General features: G+C 43.0%; 1 protein-coding gene across 2 annotated transcripts in view; it reads right to left on the bottom strand.

Moving 5' to 3' along the window:
* Positions 1-16,111, bottom strand: part of NPR3 (natriuretic peptide receptor 3) — an 84,985-nt gene extending 68,874 nt beyond the window's left edge. For both annotated transcript variants that reach the window (XM_032135738.2, XM_032135739.2), the window contains exons 1-2: positions 14,890-16,111; positions 2,504-2,626 (exon numbers count right to left, since the gene is read on the bottom strand). In XM_032135738.2, the coding sequence (XP_031991629.1) occupies positions 2,504-2,626; positions 14,890-15,646 (880 nt within the window). In that variant the 5' untranslated portion in view covers positions 15,647-16,111. The remainder of the gene's footprint in view (positions 1-2,503; positions 2,627-14,889) is intronic.
* Positions 16,112-25,697: the final 9,586 nt, after the last annotated feature.

Here is a 25,697-nt window from a genome sequence, read left to right as displayed (position 1 = left end):
CATGATGAAACTCTGTCTCTAAAGAAAATAAAAGAAATTAACCAGGCGTGGTGGCACATGCCTGTAGTCCCAGCTACTCAGGAGGCTGAGGTAGAAGGATCACTTGAGCCCAGGGCGTTGAGGCTACAGTGAGCCAAGATCACGCCACTGTGCTCCAGCCTGGGCAACAGGGTGAGATCCTGTCTCAAAAATGAAAACAAAGCATTAAATGCACATAACCTTTGAGCCAGCAATTCTACTTCTAGAAATGTATTTTACAGCTATTATGTATGTATAAATATGTGAGAGAGAAAGTGTATGTGTGTGTGTACGTTCAACACAGCATTGTTCTTAATAGCAAAAAGCTAGGAACAACATCAGTATTGAAAAATAAGACTTATCAAAGATGACTATCAACATTATAAAAGAACATGTAGCCATACCATAAATAGTATGATCAATATATTGAAGAATATTTTTGTAAAACATATATTTATAAAATAGGCAGGATGTACATACTTCTAAAAATTAGCAATGTACTTTTGTCTGCGTGGCAGAATTATGATAACTTGTTTTCTTTCCTGTGCTTTTCTATGTTTTCTAAATTGTCTACAATACTCATGTATTATAATTAACAGGGAAAAGTAATAAAAGCTTTATCTGTGGATGAGAGGAATTCCAGTACCTAACATTTGTATTAGGTACTTGCCAGACCTAATGCCTCTAAATTCACATGCACTGCCTCTAAATTCTGTATTTGTAGTTGCCAACTTGCAACACTCAGCATACATGTTTTTCATTTTCACCAGTTTCTACCACTATTTCAATGAACTCAACCCTGCAGCCCATACTAAAACTACATTCTGATCTTGAGTGGAGAAGTGAAAGCACCACTCTGCTTGTGTAAAACAGAGGGGAAAAGATCATCATGGCAGGAAGGAGGGCAAACTAGGGTGTTTATCTTGCAAGCCTCAAATCTCTAATTTTATCCACTACAGGAAGCAGTGGCTACTTTTGTTTCATCAACTTTTCTTTATCTCCATGATAAGTGTGTTTTATTATCTGTATATGCACAATGATGTACTGCTCCAGTAAGCCAGGATATCAGGGCAGGAAACCGGGGAGTATGTTTTAAGGCTTAGATCCTGTCCAACTATATCTCATCAGCAAGAACTGGGAAGTGAAGCTCAGTATAAACATGCCATTTGTGATATACACACTTACACTTCCCCTGCAACTGCTCCACTCTGAGCAGCCAGCATGCAGCATTTGAGAAAATGTTCTGTAGCCCGATGCCGTCTGCTTCAGAGAGAGCCCTAACCACATTTGGGGGATAAATGTCTTGTACCTGTTATCTTTATGATCTCCTTAAACACCCTCCGTCACAGGAACCCTGCAAACTTCCCCAGATTCATTATAGGGAATTAAATGCTTTCAACTCTATACATTGGTGGTTCACAACTTCTGTATAGGAGAGGTTTAAGGTGCAATAATCTGGAAGAAAGAGGGGACTGGGAGCAGTGGCTTTCAAATGATTTTTACCTCAATTTGCAGTAACAGTTATTTTATTTCACACTGTGACCCATTGTAAACATAGGTGTAACATGCACATATACACACAAATGTGCAATATTACTGAAGTAAAACCTTTCTAAATACACATGCTAAGTGTGACACACCTTTACCTATTCAGTAGTGTCATGTTCTAGTCTATTCCATTCTATTAAAAATTCTGCCCAAATCTCACTGAAATTATTCTGATCATGATGATATCATGATGATAGCAACGTGCAGGTGGAAAAGTACTGGACAAGAGGTCTTTGGGGCCTGGATTTATGACCATTTGGAGTGCAGGAGTGGGCTACGCTCATACCCAGACAGGTGTCTTGACATCACAGGTACATGGTATCTTTTTGCTCTAATTGAATTGTTGGAGATGAAGCAAATTCAAGAAATTTTTGAGAAGCTGTAGGAGTGTTCAGAGTCACAAATTTCCAAAATTGCATTTATGGAAATCACATTTATGGACATAACTCAAATTTTTTAATCTTTCTCACAACCCCCTTGTTTTTTATTTTAAATTTTACTCTAGATACAAAGGGTACATGTGCAGATTTGTTACATGGGAATATTGTGTGATGCTGGGGTTTGAAGTATGGATCCCATCACCCAGGTAGTGAACGTAGTACCCAACAGGGTTTTTTAACCCACCCCCACCAACCCCAGGAGTCCCCAGTGTCTATTGTTCCCATGTTTATGTCCGTGTTTGCTCAGTGTTTAGCTCCCACTTATAAGTGAGAGCATGCAGTGTTTGATTTTCTGTTCCTGCATTAATTTGTTTGGATCATGTCCTCCAGCTCCATTAATGTTGCTGCAAAGGACATGATTCCATTCTTTTATAAAGCTGCATAGTATTCCATGGTGTTTATGTACCACATATTACTTATCCAACCCACCATTCATGGGCATCTGACAACCTCTCTTGGAACCCTAGCAGAGGAGGGGAAAGTGGAAGCACAGTTACCATAGGAAGAGCTGTTGAAGAGCTCAACGTTGAAGAAGGCGTAGTCTCCACTGGTCATGCCATGCCTGTGCGCCGCCAGCATGATGCTCCGGATGGTGTCACTGCTCGCACACATGATCACCACTGGGGGAGGAACAAACAACACACATGAGGCATCCCTTTGCAGAGCACTTCGAGCATGCTGACACCAGTAAGGGACATCTGACCAGGAACGGGATACTTGCACGGTCCTGAAGTATCTCCCCTCACAATCACTTGTTAACTACAAATGGACCATGGTGGAACCTAGCAGACGCCTCCATAACCAAGAGATGGAAGCCAACATCACCAAACATGGGAACACAGATCCATGAGACACCTGGAATAACACTCTAAGGACCAAAAATGTCCAGATAGGCAGCCTACATCTAATCAGAAGGAGGCAGCCACAAACCCAACTTGGGGAATGGTCTGTAGAAAATCAGCCTATGCTCTTTAAAATGGTCAATCTCATGAACAACAAAGACAGGCTGAAGAGACATTCTAGACTGAACGAGGCTTAAAGAAATAGGCAACTGACTGCAATGTGTGATGCTGGATTGGATTCTGGACCTTAAAATAAATACATACATATATACATAAATGTTTTGCTATAAAGGGCATTATGAAGATGACTGGTGAAATTTGAATAAGTTCCATACACTAGATAATAGAATTCTGTTTGTGTTAAAGTTCTTACTTTTCATAATTGTGCTGTGGTTATGTAATTAAACATTCTTGTTCTTAGGAAATATGCACTGGAATGTTTAGGAGTAAATAAGCGTGATTCTGTACTTTCAAATTGTTCATAACAAGTATTATCTGTGTGTGTATGTATATGTACACATATATTGATAGATGATAGATGATAGATAGATAGATAGATAGATAGATAGATAGATAGATAGATAGATAGATAATAGGTAGATAGGTAGAAAAGAGGAGAGGAAAGGAAGGGAGGGGAGGGGAGAGGAGAGGAGGCCAGAGGAGGGGAGAAGAGGGGAGAGGGAAATGGAGATACTTGAAATCATAATTCAAATGTGGCAAAATATTAACAATTGATGAAACTCTAAATGAAGCTTTTACAGACCAGTTCTTTATACTTTCTTACATCTTTTCCAAAAGTGCAAGATTATTTCAAAATAAAGTTCTTTTAAAAAAAACTGCATCAAATAAATCACCAGATTTGCCCAATATAAGATAGTGAAAATTGTCAACTGCTTTTTATACTTAATAGCCTGGTAAATGCATTGTCCTGAAAAAGCAAAGTTAATGATTTTAGAGAGAACATTCACTTGGCAAATCAGAGGATTCAGAGGGTGCTACAAGCTTTCTGCTGTTTGAATTTTAAAACATTACTTTCAGGTTGTCTTAACATACGTAAGAAATCGTTTGTAACATTCCAGGTATCTCTCCCATGTTCTCTCAGTTTATATCCTCACTGTTGGATTCAAGAGGCTTCACACAACTCGAAACCCTCTCGAATTGGATATTGTTGCCTACCACATAAGGGCTACACAGGCTAGAGTGAAGTAGGGCTTGACCATGACCCAGTCTATTTGATCCCTGTTGATAGACCCAGGTCTCCATGACCGGGACCACTGTGTTTTCCGCACACATACTGTGCAGAGAGACCTGGAGAGACCTGGGTGCTATAAACCGCATTATCACGATGCATGCCAGCCCTCCAAGATGTGTATGTTCTTTGTAAAAGCATGGGTGCTGAAAGACATAAAACAAACTTCAGGCTATGCCAAAGCGGCCTTGGCAACCTGCATGGAGGTTGGGCTCTTGTTGATATTTAGTTTACTGCGCACGTTAATTCAGTGTTAGATCATGACTCTGACATTTCATACCCCAAAAGGGCTCGGTGTACAGCATAAAAGCTCTAGAGAAAAAGTTTCTAAAACAATACAAAATTCTTAAAGATCTACAACTATGGGAGTAGGTGTGGTTTCTGCCTGAAAGTATAGGTATACATTTGGGATAAATAATCAATTCCAAGATGCCTCAGTAAGAAAGTTTTCAAAGAAACTTCTAATTATTTGTTATGACTTAGACCCTTGTTTTACCTCTGATTTGATTCTAGCCTCTTAAATGAACAAAGAGCCAAAGTGTCCCATAAAACATTCAACAAGGGACTGAGGCTGGACAAGTTTGAAGAATGTGGATTCCAAGAGTGGATGTCTCCAGGAGGTTCCAGGAAGTTCTGGCTGACTGGCCACCAAGCATCCCTCATCATTTTTCGATCAAGTGATCATAGTCCAGGGTCTGGCTCTCAGTCCCAAGATGCAGAACCTGATTCTGTCAACATATAGAGAGTAGAGTCATTGCTTAGGGGCAAGTTTCCAATAACCTAACTCAGATATGTATAGGTAATCTGAAATGCATACTGTTTAAATTCAATGAGGTCCAGGATGGTTATGAATATATTTGTGTCAACATGCCCTGTATCCGAGCATGCTAACTGAAGAGACAAATTATAAGCAGTAGGATGCAAGTAAGGATGAAATCAGAATCAAGGAGGCCAGTAGAAGATTCAGATGTCAAAGGCACCAGGACTTGATGACCCTAGGCAACCATCTAAGAGATATATCTGGTCCAGGACCAAACAGGCAGGGTCCAAGGACCAGAGGACAAGTTTTCCCAAACTTTGCCTGAAGTTTCCCTAAACATTGGCCTCTGTGGCACTTTTTTTTCTATTTTTACATTCCTGGCCCATCTCCTTCTCTCTCTTCCTGCTATGGTTTGGTTGTGTCCCCCAGATTTCATGTGTTGGAAACTTAATTCTCAAAATTATTTGTTGGTGGTATTTGGAGATGGGGCCTTTGGTTGATACTTATGATTAGATAAGGTCATCAGATTGGGTCCCCTAAGATGGCACTGGCAGTTTAGAAGAAGAGGAAGAGAGACCTGAGCTGGCACACATTTGCTCTCTCACTGTGTGATGCCCTCCATAGTGTTATGACACAGCAAGAAGATCCTCACAAGATGCCGGCACCATGCTATTGAACTTCCTAGCCTCTAGAAGCATAAGCTAAATAAACTTCTTTTCTTTACAAATTACCCAGTCTGTGGTATTTTGTCATAGCAACAGAAAACAAACTAAGACACACCCCACCACCACCAAATCCTTCTGATGGACACATTATTTGTTTTGTTTTCTGTTGTTGTTATTTTGTTTGCTAGTTCATTTGTTTGGAGACAGATTCTCAGTCACCCAGACAAGAGTGCAGTGGCTCAGTCTTAGCTCACTGCAACCTCCATCTCCTGGGCTCAAGTGATCCTCCCACCTCAGTACCTCCCAAGTAACTGAGACTACAAGTGCATGTTACCACACCCAGCTAATTTTTATACTTTTTGTATAGACAGAGTTTTGTCATGTTGACCAGGCTAAGTGATCAGCCCACCTTGGGCCTCCCAAAGTGCTGAGATTATAGGCATGAGCCACCACGCCCAGCCTACATTCTTTCTGTAAATGTTAGCAGCCACTTAGACTGAGCAAGAGAGATATAGAGTGGCACTGTGTCTATCTAAGCAGATTTTGATTATTTTAGATCTTATCCATTTTGTGTTGGCCATGTGATTTAAGACTCAAAAGGAAGCCCTAATTTCCAAGTTCATGAGCAGAGCATTGTCTTTCTTGAATAAACCAAACCCATAATGCACATTATCATCCAGTTTCAGTTCAAACTGGAGCAAGCACCTAATGACAGTTGCAAAGTAGTCAAAGTGCATGATCCCAGATTTTTATGATGCTCCCCAATCTCTTAGGGTTGTCTCACTCATGCCTAATTGAACAGCAAGTATTTTTAGTAACTTGCCTTTATACAATCAAAAGGTTTAGAATAGTTTTAATTAAAATAGCTTTCTTTTCCTGCTTATGTTTCATCCATTTATATAATAACTAATTAAATTACATATTTATCATAATAAACACAACCAGCAACAACAGATTTGGGGACAACTCTTAGAAAATGTATGAAGTATGAGAAGTGTGCAGCATATTCAGGAGAACTATACTAGCTGCCAGCACCTACCAACAGGTGATAAGATTTATAGAGAACAGAGGACATCAGCTAATCCTGCGACCTGCATAAGTAGAGGTTAATTAAGGCAGTTTTTGTTGTATCTCAGTATAGTTAATATATAAATATTAATTTTGGGTCACATTGTTAAAATTCTAAAAGAGGGAATGATGGTGTAACTGTAACTTTATGTATAGACTTTTCTTCATTCTACTCTATTTTCTCCTCCTTGCCAAAGAACTTTCAATGTTCCATGCCACCCTCCATCATCCGGTTCTCACAATGACATCTGTAAATGGCTTCTCACTATTGCATCATGTTCTTGCAATCACTATAAGAACAGCAGAGAGAAATGCAAAGAGGTAGCTATAGAAGTCAATTCAGAGAATCACAAACATTCCAGGTAGTATCCCTGAATTGGGGAGATACTTATTTTCAAAATCTCAAGTCTTCATTGGGAGAAACCTCTAATGTGCTAACATTTCTCATCTCTCAATGTGCTTTCATTTACCCTCCCCTCACCCCCAACAAGAGGAAAAGAAGTGAAATGTCTGATTGTTGAGCCTAAAATTGAGTATGCTGGCTCAGTCTTTTCTTCTCTCTTCTTTGGGTTGTGGCTGTTTGCAGAAAGCACATATCATGGGCTTCTTTTGCCACATTGTCATGAGTTAGCAGGGGAGATTTGCAGCTAAACAGCACTATATGTGATTTAATAGATATTCCTGCCTAATTCTGGGAGGAAGTAATAGCAAGCAGGCCCTTTTGGAAACAGATCTAAATCCATGTTCAACTGCTTTTATCAATAATGAGGATATATTCATATTCTCCATCTGGCTACTGTACCCATCTTCCAGTTAATTATAAATTTAGAAGGAAAAGAGGGATATCACTGCATGGAAGCAAAGCAGAGTATGCCATGTCCTGCACACTGAAAATGTGACACCAAAAATGAAAAACTCAACAGTAACTTTAAAAGTGGCCAAGGAAATATCCAAACAAGATGAATTACAAAAAAAAAAAAAAAAAAACATAGGTGGTAAATAGAAGGTAAGAAAAGTAGAAGATCAATCCAAGAGGTCTAGCATCCAAATAGGAAAAAAATCTAGAAAGAGGAAATAGAGAAAATGAAAAGGATACAATTATCACAGAAATAACTTAAGAAGTATTCCCAGAATTAAAAGATATGAGTTTCTGGATAAAAGAGGTCTATTGAGTACACAAGGAAGAGGAGAAGATTCTAAAAATTTCCAGGAAAGCAAAGTAACAAACTATAAGTTCAGAATCCAACCTGATTCCAGCTTTCTAATAGCAATGTTAGAATTTAGAAGACAGTAAAGCAATACTGTCACATTTCGAGGGAAAATTATTTCCAACCTAGAATACTATAACTATGTGTAAAGGTATGATGAAAATTTTTCAATCACAAACCCTCTCAAAATTTAGGCCTTATTCATCCTTTCTCAGAAAGCTCTTGGAGGATGTGCTCCACCAAAACAAAAACATAATCAAAAAAGAGAAACACACAGGGATCTAGCTCAACAGAGAGGTGATGGAAGTCCCAGGAGGACGTTGAAGAACCCAGAGTGGCAATTGTGCAAAATACCTAGAAAATAACCGGGATGCAAGGCAGGTTCAACATACGCAAATCAATAAATGTAATTGATCACATAAACAGAACCAACAATAAAAACTGCATGATTATCTCAATAGATGCAGAAAAGGCCTTCGATAAAATTCAACAGCCCTTCATGCTAAAAACTATCAATAAACTAGGTATTGATGGAATGTATCTCAAAATAATAAGAGCTATTTATGACAAACCCACAGCCAATATCATACTGAATGGGCAAAAACTGGAAGCAGTTTTTTCCTTTGAAAACTGGCACAAGACAAGGATGCCCTCTCTCACCACTCCTATTCAACATAGTGTTGGAAGTTCTGGCCAGGGCAATCAGGCAGGAGAAAGAAATAAAGGGTATTCAATTAGGAAATGAGGAAGTCTAATTGTCCCTGTTTGCAGATGACATGATTGTATATTTAGAAAACCCCATCATCTCAGCCCAAAATCTCCTTAAGCTGATAAGCAACTTTAGCAAAGTCTCAGGATACAAAATGAATGTGCAAAAATCACAAGCATTCCTATACAACATTAACAGACAAACAGAGAGCCAAATCATAAGTGAACTCCCATTCACAATTGCTACAAAGAGAATAAAATACCTAGGAATCCAACTTACAAGGGATGTGAAGGACCTCTTCAACAACTACAAACCACTGCTCAATGAAAATAAAATAAAATAAAATAGGACACAAACAAATGAAAGAATATTCCATGCTCATGGATAGGAAGAATCAATATCATGAAAATGGCCATATTGCCCAAAGTAATTTATAGATTCAATGCCATCCCCATCAAGCTACCAATGACTTTCTTCACAGAATTGGAAAAAACTACTTTAAAGTTTATATGGAACCAAAAAAGAGCCGGCATTGCCAAGACAATCCTAAGCAAAAAGAACAAAGCTGGAGGCATCACGCTACCTGACTTCAAACTATAGTACAAGGCTACAATAACCAAAACAGCATGGCACTGGTACCAAAACAAATATATAGACCAATGGAACAGAACAGAGGCCTCAGAAACAATGCCACACATCTACAACCATCTGACAAAATGAGAAATGGGGAAAGAATTCCCTATTTAATAAATGGTGCTGGGAAAATTGGCTAGCCATAAGTAGAAAGCTGAAACTGGATCCCTTTCTTACACCTTATACAAAAATTAATGCAAAATGGATTAGACCTAAAAATTGGCTAGCCATAAGTAGAAAGCTGAAACTGGATCCCTTTCTTACACCTTATACAAAAATTAATGCAAAATGGATTAGACCTAAAACCATAAAAACCCTAGAAGAAAACTTAGGCAATACCTTTCAGGACATAGGCATGGGCAAGGACTTCATGACTAAAACACCAAAGGCAATGGTAACAAAAGCCAAAATAGATAAATGGGATCTAATTAAACTAAAGAGCTTCTGCACAGCAAAAGAAACTACCATCAGAGTGAACAGGCAACCTACAGAATGGAAGAAAATTTTTGCAATCTACCCATCTGACAAAGGGTTAATATCCAGAATCTAAAAAGAACTCAAACAAATTTGCAAGAAAAAAACAAACAATCCCATCAGAAAGTAGGCAAAGGATACGAACAGACACTTCTCAAAGGAAGACATCTATGCAGCCAACAGACACATGAAAAAATGCTCATCATCACTGGTCATCAGAGAAATGCAAATCAAAACCAAAATGAGATACTATCTCATGCCAGTTAGAATGGCAATCATTAAAAAGTCAGGAAACAACAGATGCTGGAGAGGATGTGGAGAAATAGGAACACTTTTACACTGTTGGTGGGAGTGTAAATTAGTTCAACCATTGTGGAAGACAGTGTGGCAATTCCTCAAGGATCTAGAACTAGAATTCTCATTTGACCTAGCAATCCCATTACTGGGTATATACCCAAAGGATTATAAATCATGCTACCATAAAGACACATGCACACGTATATTTATTGCGGCACTATTCACAATGGCAAAGACTTGGAACCAACTCAAATGTCCATCAATGATAGACTGGATTAAGAAAATGTGGCACACATACATCATGGAATTCTATGCAGCCACAAAAAGGCTGAGTTCATGTCCTTTGCAGGGAAATGGATGAAGCTGGAAACCATCATTCTCAGCAAACTATCACAAGGACAGAAAACCAAACATCACATGTTCTCACTCATAGGTGGGAACTGAACAATGAGATCACTTGGACACAGGGCGGGAAACATCACGCACCGGGGCCTGTCGGGGGTGGGGGGTGGGGGGTTGGGGGAGGGATAGCATTAGAAGAAACACCCAATGTAAATGATAACTTGATGGGTGCAGCAAACCAACATGGCACATGTATACCTGTGTATCAAACCTGCACATTGTGCACATGTACCCTAGAACTTAAAGTATAATAATAAAAAAAACTCAGGAGATTTAAAATAAATAATTAGATTATTTAATTATAAATCCATAGGAAATTAAGCAAATAAACAAAAACAGACTGTTTTAACTCCATGGAAAATAGGTAGGGGAAAAAAAGGAAATGTCAACATAGGATCCTGTGTGACTTAACCTTAAATATCATTTAGAAAGTAATGATAATATTTATACTGAATACTTGACTAACTAAAAAATATTGTGTGAGAGATGGGGTCTAGCTATGTTGCCCAGGCTGGAATGCAGTGGCTATTCAAATAGGGCAATCCATAGCCTCAAACTCTTGGACTTAAGCAATCCTCCTGCCTCAGCCTACTGAGAAAAATTTTGGCACAACCATATTGGAAAGATGACTGGAAGGAAAGCTTGCATGTGTGGTTAACAGGCAGTAGAATGATCAAGAAGAGAATTTTCTTCCACTGGGATTCCAAGAGATAAGACCTAAAACTGAAAAAAAAAAAAAAGTAGCATGTTATTAAGACATACGAAGGCCAATACCTACAGGAACAGCTAACAAAAATTGAGAGTGAAAAATGGAGAGTAGGAGACAGGAATGTTTTTCTCCTCATAAACCTTGTGTAGTTTCCTCACTTTCTATAGCTGTAGAACTAAATTTTGGTAAAAAGTAAACCTAATTTTTTTCAAAAAAGATTTCTCTCTGGCTGTTTCTACACTCCATAGCAATGGATATTGTTTGCAAAATGGAGATTGCATCTTTATTTCTGTTGTTCATAAAGCTCCATCTACTCCAAAGGCCTTTAGGATTTCCACACTGCAGCCTACAAAGCTCCTTTTTTCCCCTGCTGTGTTAGTTATTTTACACTTATCATGGCTTCTTTCCTTAAAAATGCTGCTGATTGACCACTCGGTCATTTACCTCAGACTAATTCTAAAAATAAATGACTCTTGTATTGATTAAATACTGTTATCTCTATCTCTACCAACTGTATAATGTTATACAGTCATTATGCAGGCCCAGATTAATGACATACTAATAACTAAAAGGATAAAACTACACTTCTTCACATAAAAACATTTGCGTTAGCACACTTCTAGTTCTGCATCATATAAAGTGCATCCACAAAACAACTACTGGCTTTTATTGCTTGAAAAAATTATTTCTAAGCCTGTCTTTTTAAAACCAAATTTATTGTTAAGTGTGTGGAATATTGAGGGCAGTAGCTGGCTGTGTAAGTGAATCTATTTTAAATAAAGATAATTGTTTTTAAAAATAATATCTGCTCAGGTCTGTTTATTTTAGTGGCATTAGCGAAAGACATGACAGGAAAAAAAAAAGACTTTACATTATTGACTTAGATGGTAAATCCTTAAAATGAAGGAATAATTGATGCCCCTTTGTTTTTCTTTCTACAGTATGCCATGTGAAATTTTAGTCACATTATTATTTGAGACGCTGGCACGGTCAGTTTTTCACTTGTTCAAACATTTGTGATTTGGTTTTAAAGAGAAACTTAAGTCCAAAAAGAAAGTAATACCAATGTTCTCACCAAAAGAGGGAGGAACTCTCTCTACTTTAATTCATAATGCTTAATAGGGAATTTTCAAAAGCAAAAATACTGTCAGTTGCATTTTCACACTTGGGTGAGAATATCAGTTTCAAGAGGCCTGATTCTCACCCCACACATGGTTTCACAGAGAAGAAAACTCACATAAGGAGGCCAGCGAAATCTAGAGGCATCTGCATCTCAGCCCAGGGTTCTTTCCCATGGCCTCACCCTTGGGGCAAAGATGATTATCATCATATATAAAATAATAACTACAATGAAACCGCACATTTATTGAGCACTTCTTATTCTTCTGGCACTGCTCCCAGGCATTCCTGGGTTAGCCCCTCTAACCCTCCCGGTTCCCCAAAGACGTGGGTGCTTTGACTACCCCCACTTTACCTAAGGAGCTCGAGGTACAGAGGTTTCATAGCAGTCCAAGATCCCCCAGCCGGTGACTGAGCCAGAAACTTAACTGCGATCATGTACTGAAGCCCTATTTAATACATTAACTGCTTACGGTAAAGTAACTGTGTTACTTCAATGTGTTTGTAAAAGGTCCCCTAAGAGAGCTTTGTTATCAAGCAACTTTCTCTCTTGAGTGTAAGGAATTTCGGGGTGGAAGGGCGATTAGAGGCGATTGGAGGACGATTAGAGGAGAAACTGTTCTGTTTCATATTTCTAAATATCTGCCAGGTCACTGTTGAAATACTTTTTAGAGTAAGAATTGTAAAATCCTAACCTTATCACTTGTAAAATATACAGGTCAGTTAAGCAAACTTTCACCCCTCAATGCAAACTTGGAAAAAAAAAAAAAAAAAAAAGCAAACAGACTTCGGAACGTCTATGAGGCTTTTGGAATTAAAAAATAATTCCTAGCAGCTGACTGCAGCCCTAGTCCTCAGAAGCCCGGGGCGCACCAGTCCCCAGGCCTACCAGGGCACTGCTGTCCGCCCAGCCCCAGGCCTCAGCCGCCACTGTGAGGCTGAGGGGCCCCGGGGCCGCGATCTGCCCTCCTCTGGTCTCACACATGCCCTTGGTTTTGTATCCCAGGCCACATGCGCCGGGGCAGCCGCTGACATTGGGATCTACAGGATAGTCGCATTACGGACGAGTCAGCAAACCGCGGATCTCGCCCGTAGGGGGACACACCCCCAGCCCCAGCCCGCCTTGGGAAATCTCTGACTTCTAGCGCCTAGCCCTCGAAAGCCTAGAACTGGAGAAGCAGGTTCCCGGAGCCATAGCAGCCCGGGGCGCAGACACCCGCCTGGAGGCTGCAGTAACCCGGCGACTGGGACTTGGGAGTGTAGATGTGGGTTCCTTGCCGAGGCGTGGCAGGCGTGGCAAGTCCGCAGCCGTTGGACACACGTGCCCTTTTTCATAATCGGCAAAGCCTGCGCCCGGCCTGCTTGACTGGTAGGGATTCGGCACAGACAGCCTGGAGTTCGAGAGCTCAAAATGTGGCCATGCATTCCCACTGTCAAACACCTCTCGCCTCTTTGCTCTAAAGGGTGAGTCCGAGGTGGCCAAGATGACAAGGCGGTGACTGCAGCGCCATTATCGATGGCTTCTCTGTCCACTCTCACCTGTTCTCCCTCTGCTTCAGGTTGCGCTGTCCCCTACGACCAGCGCCCAGGTGCCTGGCCATGCCAACTTGTGGACTAGCCCGGCGCCTGGCTCAACTCCGCTCCCTTTCGGTCTCATCCGCGTGGCACTGGGGTCTCGGGGAGCTTTGCCGGGATTGCACCACTCACATCCCAGGCGTGTGAGCGCCGAGGGGGAGCAGAGACGGGATTCCCTCATCGCAGTGCTCCTAATCCCCGACTGGAGGGAGGAGGGATGGGCGCTATGCTGGCATCTCAGCCCGCCTTCCCTAAGATTCTACCGTACAGTAAAATGGGCCACACTGGCGATTACACGTCCGCGTCCACCCGCTCCCCGCAGCCATAGCCACCATCCTCAGCCTCGAGCTCTTTGTCCAGTTTGGGTTTTATTCCAACACCCAAAGACCCATGGAGAAAACTTGGGGGACAGGTGGAAAGAAGGTTCAGCGCCCGTTTCTTCAAAAGGCACTCCCGCAAAGCTTAGCTCTGGGCGCATTAGAGACTGCGTTGCAGAACACGCCGGGAGAAGTGAGTGTCGCCAGAATTCAGACACACAGGGCCATTTTTGGTGGAAACCACAGAAGCTCGTTTATAAGGGGCTGGAAGGGAAATGAAAGGAATGAGAAGAGCGATTCAACAAGCCTTTAAAAGAAACCTGGGGTCTGTGGAAACAACAGTCAGAGAAACCCCAAGAGCGGGCGAGCCAAGTGGCGACGCCTGGCTGCGAGGCGTCCGCGGACGCTTCCGCACTAAGTGGGGGCGCACGCTGGCAAAGGACTGGGGAACAGGTTCTTTCCGCCTCGGATGCTTCAGACCCTGGATGGAGCCAGGCACTGGGAGTGCGCCCCCTAATCACCAGCCGGGCGCTGGCAAAGTGGAAACTGGGAAGAAAAAACATCCAAGTGTTTGACAGCACCTGTTGGACCTGGGCACGCAGGAGCTGCGGGTTCAGACGCCCTCCCCTCCAACCCCTTCACCTCCCTGGGACCCTCTACGTACACCCCTCGACCGCGATGGGCGGTCGTCAAAGGTTGTCGCAGCCACACAGCGCATACCTGAACGAGTGCCCGAGCGCACCCGACCTCAGCGCCGCAGGGAGGGAGTGGGGTCTGCAGAGTGGACGGGTGTGCAGGGAGAGCCGCGGAGAGCGGTTGGGTTAGGGCCCGGGGCCCGGGACGCGCCCCTGCTCACCTCTCTCACTGGCCTGGATATTGCGCACGATGTCTTCCAGATCCAAGTCTTTGGTCTCGTCGAAACTGTAGATGGACGTGTGCAAACCCTCCTCCTGGAAGACCTCGTGGACCCCTTCGAGGGTGAAGTAGCAGTTCCGCTCCAGTTTGTCGTCGCTGTAGACCAGTGCAGCGCGGCTCCAGTGGTGGTGGCGGAACAGAGCGAGCATCATCTCGCCCATCTTGGCGTAGGCGGGCGCCACGCGCGTGAGGTGCGAGTACTCAGAGTCCTTGTGCTGGAAGCCGGCGGCCAGCGCCCCAGCCGACAGCATTGGCAGGTCCCAGTGCGATGCAAGCCGGGCCACTGGCGCTGCTGCATACTCGCACACTGGCCCCAGGATAAGGTCCGGCTTGGCGCCCCGCGCCGCCGCCACGCGGTCCACCAAGCTGAAGAGCGCACGGTTCCCACAGTCCGAGTCTTCGTAAGCCACCTGGAAGCGAGTGCCCGGCGGCAGAAGCCGCCTCCCCGTCCCGTTGCCCTCCACGCTGCGCAGAGCATACTCGATGGCCGGCCGCACCCGGGTGAGTGAAAACAAGTACGAGTCATCCTGGGGCAGTAACACCAGCACCTCGATCTTCTGCGGCGGCAGCGCCTCTCTCTCCTGGCGTCTACCGCCTTTGCCCGCGCCACCGCCGCCGCCACCAACGCCACCGCCGGCCAGCAACGCCCAGCCGAGTAGTACGCACGGGGAGAAAGTGAGCACCAGCAGAGACGGCATCGTGCCGCAAGAAAGCGCTTGCCCTCGCCGCTGCCGACTCGCCCTCTGCCCCCCACCCACCCTTCCTCTTTCCTCCCCACTCTTCTCTCCAAGGTCCCTGCGCCCCCTTGGGCGCTTTAACAAAACAGAGTACCCCCTTCACTAATGCGCCAAAACATAGAGAGGAAGCGTCCTTCTCTGCAATGTCACTAGTTTTTCTTAAAAAAAAAAAAAAGAAAGAAAGAAAAAAAAAGAAAAAGTTCACCGGGTGTAAACCTGTGCGTCTGTAATATACATATATATACACTTGTATATATTCGCCCTCCGTTTATACATATACTATTTTGCTTAGAGGTGGCTTCTTATTTGGGCGTTGCTAAAGTTGCTTTTGAAAGCGTTTTTGTAGAAGAAAAAAAAGTTAGACTTGTCCAAGTGTTTGTAATTGACGGTGCATCTCCCTCGCATTTGATCTCATTGATTCGCGCCGGTTCCTGGATCCATAGCCGGCGTTTAAATAGCGTGGCAGCGGCTGAGCGTGTTACCACACATGGCGCGCCGAGGCCGGGCTTGTATTTCCAGCGGGTGGGGTGGGTGGGGGTGGGGAGACGTGGGGGCTGGGCTGGGGGAGTCTCTCATTAACATTCTTACATCAGGGCTCCTCCCTGCACCCCTTCACTACCCATCGCGCCCCTGTCCCTAACCACCACTCCCCGCCGGCCCTCTGCCTTTTCCTCAAAGCTGAAATCGCCCACGTCTGCACCGGCAAGAGCCCCCACCACGCCGCGTGCCTCTGCGATCCCCGCCTTTCCCTTGCCACGCTCTCCAGCTCCTGGCTTTAAAAAAGGAAACGTGCTTTAAAGTAGAGAAATGCGCGCGCGCACGCACACATACACACACAGACACACACACACACACACACATATACACACACACACACATACACACACACACCTTGCAAAAAAAACAGGACTGGGGGAAAGGGATGGTTCTAGAAATTGTGGTTTCGGTGCAAAAATCCTTAGGTGCCGCTTGCTCTCACCTTTCTCGTTCTGGCCACATTCCCTCCTGACGCACCGACGCGGGGCGAGCACCTGCCTGACCTTCCTGGTCCCTCGGCGCAAGGTCAGGGAACAAGGACCAAGGTCCCAGTGCAGATGGCTCCATCGTGGACCTGGTGTGCCCGGCTGGCCCGGGAGTCACCTACACCCCGCCTTCCTCAGCCCCGCGCCAGCCCCCTCCCGCTGGGCCACGCAGGTTTGCGCTGGAATCGCAGCGGTGCCGGGGTCACAGTGTCCCAGCTCACGGACCCTCTGTCAGCGCACTGACAACAGGAAAGTGAAACTTGTTGCTCCCAAAGGCGAGGGAACGGTTCAACTTCTGGAGGTGTCACAAAGCTTGGAAAGCATCCCCAAAGCGTTCTCGGGGCTTTGTTTGCTAAACCAGGTACCTAAATAAAGGGACTGTCGTTCCCAAAACGTTCCCGGTAGGTCCCCCGGGTACGACACACGCTCCCCTCCAACCTGAGCGCTGAAAGATCCAACCGCTCCTCCTCTGGAGCGCTCGAGGCACTGTGCTGGGGTTCCGCGACTCCAAGAAAGGTCCTGCCTCGGAGACCCAGTCCTACCCCTGGCCACAGCCACAGCAGCGGTGGAGACCGGAGGGAAGCGGCTCTGGAGAAGTCCGTGACCAGAGGAGCATCGCGGTTCGCTGCGCGGCGGGTCAAAATGGAGCTGGACCTTCTGTGCCTACTGCAGCCAAGTCATTTGCAATGTGAACGAGCTACACTGGGCGGGAGAATTCTGACAATTAAGTCCCGCACATTTAAATACATTGAAAATGTGTTAAAATGGTCTTTCATTTGACTAGGCGCCCGTGTCCACAAATTTCTTTTAGTCTCAGACCGACGCCCTCTTTCGGCAGAAACTTGCACCCGACTCAATCCCGGTGCCGCAGTCCCAGACGCTGCGTTTTTTACTCCGAGGCCTTAACGCGCTCTGGTTCTCACTTGCGACGGTGAAAAGGCAAACTGGGGTTTCTGGGGATATGGCAACTTCTGGCGTCAGCGTTCGCCTCCCTTAACAGCACTCTCCTTATCGCTCTTTCTGGAACCGTCAATGTGATTATGGGTAATGTTTCCGCTTCCGGATCATTTATATTTCAGATTATGCACTGTGATCCCGAAATCTTCACTGTTAAGTAGGAGCTTCTAATTTCTGCGAGAATTTCCATTTATTTAATTAGAGCCACTAACCAGGAGCAAAAGAGCCATCTACATAAAATTTAATTCCACAAACAGGGTAATCCACACACACTGGAAATTGAGATTTAGTGCTCCACAGCAATTAAATCTTTCCTGAATTTGCAGAAGGGCAGGCGTTTATGGCAGCACAGATTTAAAAAAAAAAAAAAAAAAAAAAAGAACAACAACAAAACAAGGACTAAATCATGAATTCCAAGGGTCTTAATGGATTTCAAAACTGGTTGCCAGGCACTGCGCTGGGGTTCCGAGACTCCAAGAAAGGTCCTGCCTCGGAGACCCAGTCCTATCACTGGCCACAGTGGTAGGAACCAGTGTTTCCTATTACTCTGCGGTATGCCCTATGTCTGCGGAACACCAGCTAATGGCGATATGATTCTGCTGTGTGTGGTGTGGGTTTATGCGGAGAGTCTGGGGTTTCAGTGGCACCGGTGTGAACGCCTGTCCCATCCCATATGCTACCCAGCCTCTCCTGCAGTTCAACAGCAAGGCAGTGCGCTTAAGTAAGGGTGAGTGCCCGTAGCCTCTCCGTAGCTTTTGGACAAGAACTCTCGACTTGCAGTTTGTCACACTTAAGAGCACCAACAAGACCAAGCTGCTGAAGGGAAGAGACCCCAAACCAAGCAGCGGAAAGAATTAAAAAAAAAAAAAAAAAGCCAGTGTTATGCTTTTGCTGAGGCTCAAAACACCCCTTAAGAATTCCAGTGAGCAACAATTAGGATTTTTAAAAAACTTTTCAAATGAAAAGAGTCACAAGATTATAGGAAGACCCACCAAGTAATGTAAGTGTATGGATTTCAATGTTATGGGTTTGTTTACTTTCCATCAAGTTAGAATTTTTGCAACCAACTGAAAGTTTGTGTAAATATGTAGTTCTAAATCTTCAGGGCAGAAGACTTAAGTCACCCAGCCTGACACCCCTTACTCTCTAGATGAATTAAGGCCCAAACAGGAATAAGTGATATACTTAAATACCTCTTCATCCCCTGAGAATATTTTTAAATGGGATTGGATTCAAAATAAACCAAGGATCACCAGTTACATCATGTAAAAGTGTTAGGAACAAAGTTAATTCCTACTCTAAATAATAACATTCTTTATATCAAATTTTTATATATATAGCTAAGTTTTGAGGCTAATACAGCACGATAAACCCAAAAATAACATTTTATAATAGAATTTTTGCAGCACTTTAATCACAAAAATGAACCAAAAGAAAAAAAAAGGAAAAAATAGAAGTAACTTATTTATTTGACTCAATTTTTAAATATTATTTCTTTCAATTCTGTAAAACACTGAAACGGGGAAAAGTAAGTTTTTTTTTTAACATTCAAAAGAGTGGTAACCTTTTTACTAGGTGCTTCCTTTCTGGCTTCAGTTGTTGAATGAAACCAAAGGAAAGTTATGGGAAAATGCTGCAAAATGAAAGAAAATTAGCCATTTGAAAGAAAGACAATGTTAGCTCCAAACAGGATATTTCAGAAACTAATAGACTTTTTATGAGGTTTAGAAATGTTTTACTTAATATCCACAAACCATGTTTTGTTGTTTTGGGTTTGTTTGTTTTTTTTTAAGCTACTACAATAAAGTGGCAAGCTACTACAACAAGGTGGCAAGTTTTCTATAAAGTATTCAAGAGTTTATTTTCCAGCTGTATGAAATGAAATTACTGTTTATATGTTATTTCTCACTACCAGGAAAGGCAGCATTAATATAGGGAAGCTAACATGTGATTCTTTGAAGTGTATTAGAAATTCTATCAGAAGTAAGTTTTCTCCACCAACCATAACAGTCTCTGCAACTCTTCTCCCTTGGCATCCTGGCTGCAACCTCTAAAGTAAGAACCCACCCAGATTTTCAAAGGGCCTTTTCTCCCTTGTTGAGCCAGCCCTAAAGTTGTATTCGAGAATACCCCTGTGAAGCCTGTGGCCCACAATAAAATACCTTCTGAGGCCAGAATTGTTGAAAACACACTCCCCCTAGAGGTAGAAAAGATGAAAGAACATTACAAATAATTCAAGAACATTTCTGTAATGTAATCAGTGTTGAGATTTCATTCTTTACATATAGTTGCTGTTTTAGAGGGAACTATTCAAGAAGTGGGGAAAAAAATCAATGGATGCCAAAAAATTAAATTAAAACTTTGCCTCTAGGTTCTCACTTTCCTTAGCAGGGACTTTATTAACTTACCCTTTTTCTTCTATTATACAAATCTGTTATTTTAATTTGCCAGCACTATAAATAATAGTAATTTTATATTTTTTCTAATTAAATTTATAATTCAATCTCATCAGAAGCTGCAGCTAAATGTGACCCTAAGGGGTTCTTTTGAAAACAGAGAGTTGTTTCTTTATTATAATCCTCTTAGATTTCCATCAACTACAATCTTTTTTCACTTCTTTGAAGATGTTCTGAGGCAAAGTGACATTAGAAAGACTTCTGAAAAATGTATAGCTAGTCTGTGATTTAACCTGAATACTGGCATAAGATTTGCAAGTTATATGAAGAATTCTCATATCATTGATTTATAGACAAGTTACTTTATGTAGATTATTATATTCACAAAAACGAGTGTGAATGGGGACTTCAAAAAGTTCATGTAAAATGGAATTAAAAGATAAAAATTTAAAATATGAACTTTATTTCTTAACATAAGATTCATCAAGTTCAAGACACTCTTTTGAGTGGTGATCCCAACCATGTAGTTTATCCCTAAAAAACCAAGGGTCCTGGAAACTTAACCATGTCAATGCAATCTTTATTAAATGAAAAAAAAAAGGCAATGAGTGCCCTTTACAAATTTATTTAAGATCAGGAAACAAAGAGAAGTCAGAAGCAGCCAAATCAGGACTATAAGGTAGATACCTAATGATTTCCCATCAAAACTCTCACAAAATCACCTTTGTTTGATGAGAGAAATGAGCAAGAATATTGTCGTGGTGGGGAAGAAGTCTCTGGCGAAGATTTCCCAGACATTTCTAGGCAAAGTTTTGGCTAACTTTATCAAAACACTCTCATAATAAACAAAAATTATCATTCTTTGATCCTCCAGAAAGTCAACAAGCAAAACGCCTTAAGCATTCCAAGAAACCGTTGCCATCACCTTGGCTCTTGATCACTTCCACCTCTTGGTAGCCACTGCTTTGATTGTGTTTGTCTTCAGGATCATGTTGGTAAAGCAGTGTTACATCCCCTGTGTATTAGGCCATTCTTGCATTGACATAAGGAAATAACTGAGACTGGGTAATTTATAAACAAAAGATATTTAATTAGCTCATGGTTCTGCAGGATGTACAAGAAGCATGGCACTAGAATCTGCTCGGCTTCCGACGAGGGCCTCAGCAAGCTTATAAGAATGGCAGAAGGCGAAGGGTAAGCAGGCACCTCACATGCTGAGAGAGAGTGCAGGGTTGGCAGGGAGGTGCCACACACTTAAACAACCAGATCTCATGAGAATTCACTCACTATTGCCAAGGACAGCACCAAGTCATGAGGGATACTCCCCCATGACCCAAACATCTCCCACCAGGCCCCGCCACTGACATTGGGGATTACAATTCAGCATGAGATTTGGCAGGGACAATTCTCCAAATAAATGCTTTGGGATATTTCACTTGTTTAAAATTTCCATTGAAAGTTCTGCTTTTGTCTTCAGCTAATCTGGCTGCAACAGTTTTGGCACCCATTGACTGGAATATTTGCTGAACTTTAATTTTTCCATTGGAAATGTGTAAGCTGAACCAATTGAGATATATATGGTGTTGATTATTGTTTCTGCTGTTAATCGCTGGTCTTCCTCATTGATATGGTCTGAATCTGTGCCCCTGACCAAATCTCATGTTGAATTGTAATCTCCAATATTTGAAGAGGGGCCTGGTGGAAGGTGATTGGGTCATGGGGGCAGTTTCTCATGATTTAACACCATCCCCCTTGGTGCTGTCATGGTGATAGAGTTCTCATAAAATCTAGTTGTTTAAAAGTGTGTAGCATCTCCCCCTCCCCATCGCTCTTCCTCCTGCTCTAGCCATGTAAGACATGCCTACCTCCCCTTTGCCTTCTGTCATGATTGTAAGTTTCCTGAGGTCTCCCTAGAAGCTGAGCAGATGGCCACCATCTTGCTTCCTGTACAGCCTGTGGAACTGTGAGCCAATTAAACCTCTTTCCTTTATAAATTACCCAACCTCAGGTATTTCTTTATAGCAGTGTGAGAATGGACTAATACAGGCATGAACAAGGTTGGTTGGCTGGTTCGTTTTTTCTCAAAACTTGATGTGGATGGTCTGCCACTGTGGGCTTCATTATCAACATCATCTTGTCCCTTCTCAAAATAAGTTATCTATTTGTAAACTTCTGATTTCCTTAAGGCATTGTCCCCACAAGCTTTTTGTAAAGCATCAATTACTTCACCATTTTTCAATCCAAGCTTCACTGTAAATTTCATGTTTCTCCTTGCTTCAATTTCAGCAGAATTCATTTTACTCTGATAGTGCCTCAAATTGAATCCTATTCAGACATGTCATAAAAAGTTAGCATAAGTTTGTTAAAAAATAATTTTGAAATCTATGCATAGTTTTTTTCATAATACACATATTCCACAAACTTTTTGAAGACTGCTTATATGTACTTCAACTTCATGCATACCAATACTGACTATGTTTAATGGATTTATTTAGTTGTATGTTGCCTTATTCCAAAAAGGATTTGAGAAAGCACACAAATATATAAAATCAAATTTTAGAAAACTTTCCTGCACTGGCTGGGAAGTGCAGGAAATGGGCACTGGGCCATGTGCAAATGCCAGCACATGTTGCAGAGCCATTGGGTCTTACTCTCTTGTAATGGCCTCAGAAATGATCACCTCTCCCATCTCAATTTCCATAACATTGCTCAGACTTGTGATCACACCAAATTGTATTTCCATTTGCAGGAAAATATGTCTGGGTTGGGATCCAGTCTCTAGGGTGGTATACTGTGTTAAGATCATGCATTTAGAAGCCTCATCAAAATGTCTGCGCATTATCACTTAACCTGTTTAACCTTCACTTTCTCAATTTTCTCATTTCTAAAATAGAGATATCAATTGGAAGACAGAGCAAGCTGGCTAAATAGAAGCCCCCACCAGTTGTCCTCCCCACAGGAACACCAAATTGAACAACTATACACACACACACACACACACACACACACACACACAAAGAACTAAAAGAACACTTCATGAGAACCAAAAACCAGATGATAAATCACAGTACCTGGTTTTCATTTCATATCACTGAAAGGGGCATTAAAAAGGGTAGGAAAGACAGCCTTGAATTGCCAATGCCAACCTTCCCCCATCCCCCAGCAGCAGCCATGTGGTGTGGAGAAAGAATCTGTGCACTTGAGAGACAGAGTGCAATGACTGTGGGACTTTGCACTGGGACTCAGTGCTGCCCTTTAACAGCAGAAAGAAATACTGGGCAGAACTCAGCCAGTGCCCATGGAGGGAGCATTTACACTAGCCCTTACCAAAGGGGAATCATCCATCCTAGTGGTTGGAACCTGAGATACAACAAGCCTTGCCACAGTGGGCTAAAGTGCTTTGAGTTCTAAATAAACTTGAAAGGCAGTCTAGGCCACAGGGACTGCAATTTGTGGGCAAGTCCTGGTGCTGTGCTAGGCGTGGAGCCAGTGGATGTGGGGGACACATGACCTAGTGAGACACCAGCCAGGATGGCCAAGGCAGTGCTTGCACCCCGCCCTCTCCCAACCCCAGGCAGTGCAGCTTGCAGCTCCACAAGAGACTCCCTCCTTCCACTTGAGGAGAAGAAATGGAAGAGAAAAGAGGACTGTCTTGCAATTTGGCTACCAGCTCAGCCACAGTAGGATAGGCCACCAAAAGGAGTCCTAAGGCCCCCATTCCAGGCCCTAGCTCCCAGATGACATTTCTAGAAATATTCTAGGCAAAGAGGGAACCTGCTGCCTTGGGAAGGACCCAGTCCTGGCAGGATTCATCACCTGCAGACTAAAGAGCCTTTGGGCCCTGAATAGTCAGCAGTAATAGCCAGGAAGTATTTGCTGTGGGCCTTTGGTGAAACCCAAGGCTATGCTGGCTCTAGGCGTGACCCAGCACATTCCCAGCCATGGTGGCTACTGGGAGAGACTCCTTCTGCTTGAGAAAAGGAAAGGGAATAGTAAAGGGGACTTTGTCTGAAAGCTTAAGTACCAGCTCGGCCACAGTGGCATAGAACGCTAAATGGGCTTTTGGGGTCACCAGTTCCAGGCCTTGGCTCTTGGATATGGAGACCCCAAGATGCCATTGGATGGCATTTATGGGCATTCCCTTGGCCAGAGGGGAGCCCAGTGCCCTGAAGGGAGACTCCCAGGCCTGGCAGCATTTATGACAAGCTAACTGAAGAGTCCTTGGGCCATGAGTGAACATCAGCAGTAGCCAGGAAGTATTCGTCATAATCCTGAAGTGGTGATGACCACAGAGAGAGATTCCTTTGCTTATGGAAAGGGAAGGGAATAGTGGCACAGAATTTGTCATGTGACTTGGGTACGAGCTCAGCCGTAGTAGACTAGAGCACCGGGTAGATCCTAAGGTTTCCAACTTTAGGCCCTGGCTCCTGGATGGCATCTCTGAACCCACCCAGGGACAGGATGAACTCAGCATCCTGAAGAGAAGAACACAAGCGTAGCTGGCTTTCCCACCTGCTAATTGTAGAGCCCTAGGGCCTTGAGCGAACCTAACTGGTAGCAAGGCAGTGGTTACTACAGACATTGGTCAATACCCACTGCTATGCTGGCTTCAGGTCTGACCCAGCACAGTCCCAGTGGTGGTGGCCACCACAGAGGTGCTTATGTCAGCCCTCCCTAGCTTCAGGCAGCTCAGCACAGAGAGAGAGAGACTCCATTTGTTTGGCAGAAAATAAATGGAAGAGAAGAAGAGTCTCTGCCTGGTAATCCAGAGTACTCTTTCATGTCTCATCCAAGACCACCAAGGCAGTACCTATATAAGTCTGCAAAAGCAAAAGCATGACTGAGCTTGGGATGCCCCCTAATGCAGACACAGATGCAGTGACCAAAAACTTAGATTACAATACCCAAGTCACTTTGAATACCTGGAAAGCCTTCCCAAGAAGGAAGTGTATAAACAAGCCCAGACTGCAAAGACTACAATAGATATCTAACTCTTCAATGCCCAGACACTGACAAACACCCACAAGCATCAAGATCACCTAGGAAAACATGACCTCACCAATGAACTAAATAAGGCAACAAGGATCAATCCTGGGAAGACATAAAGATATGTGATCGTTCAGACAGAGAATTCAAAATAGCTATCTTGAGGAAGCTCAATGAAATCCAAGATAACACAGGGAAGGAATTCACAGTCCTATAAGATAAATTCAACAAAGAGATTGAAATAATTTAAAAGAATCAAGGAGAAATTCTGGAGTTGAAAATGCAATTGACCTACTGAAGAATGCATCAGATCCTCTTAGCAGCAGAAGTGATCATGCAGAAGAAAAAATTAGTGAACATGAGGACAGTATATTTGAAAATACATAGTCAGAGGAAACAAAAGAAAAAATAATAATAATAAAAACCAGCCAGCGGACACTTGAAAAAATGCTCATCATCACTGGTCATCAGAGAAATGCAAATCAAAACCACAGTGAGATACCATCTCATGCCAGTTTGAATGGCGATCATTAAAAAGTCAGGAAACAACAGATGCTGGAGAGGATGTGGAGAAATAGGAACACTTTTACACTGTTGGTGGGAGTGTAAACTAGTTCAACCATTGTAGGACACAGTGTGGCAATTCCTCAA

The sequence above is a fragment of the Hylobates moloch genome, unplaced genomic scaffold (genome assembly GCF_009828535.3).
Source record: "Hylobates moloch isolate HMO894 unplaced genomic scaffold, HMol_V3 SCAFFOLD_17, whole genome shotgun sequence".
In the NCBI taxonomy this organism is placed as follows: Eukaryota; Metazoa; Chordata; class Mammalia; order Primates; family Hylobatidae; genus Hylobates; species Hylobates moloch.
Note: the sequence above shows the minus strand (reverse complement) of the source record. Positions and strands in the feature narration are given on the sequence as shown.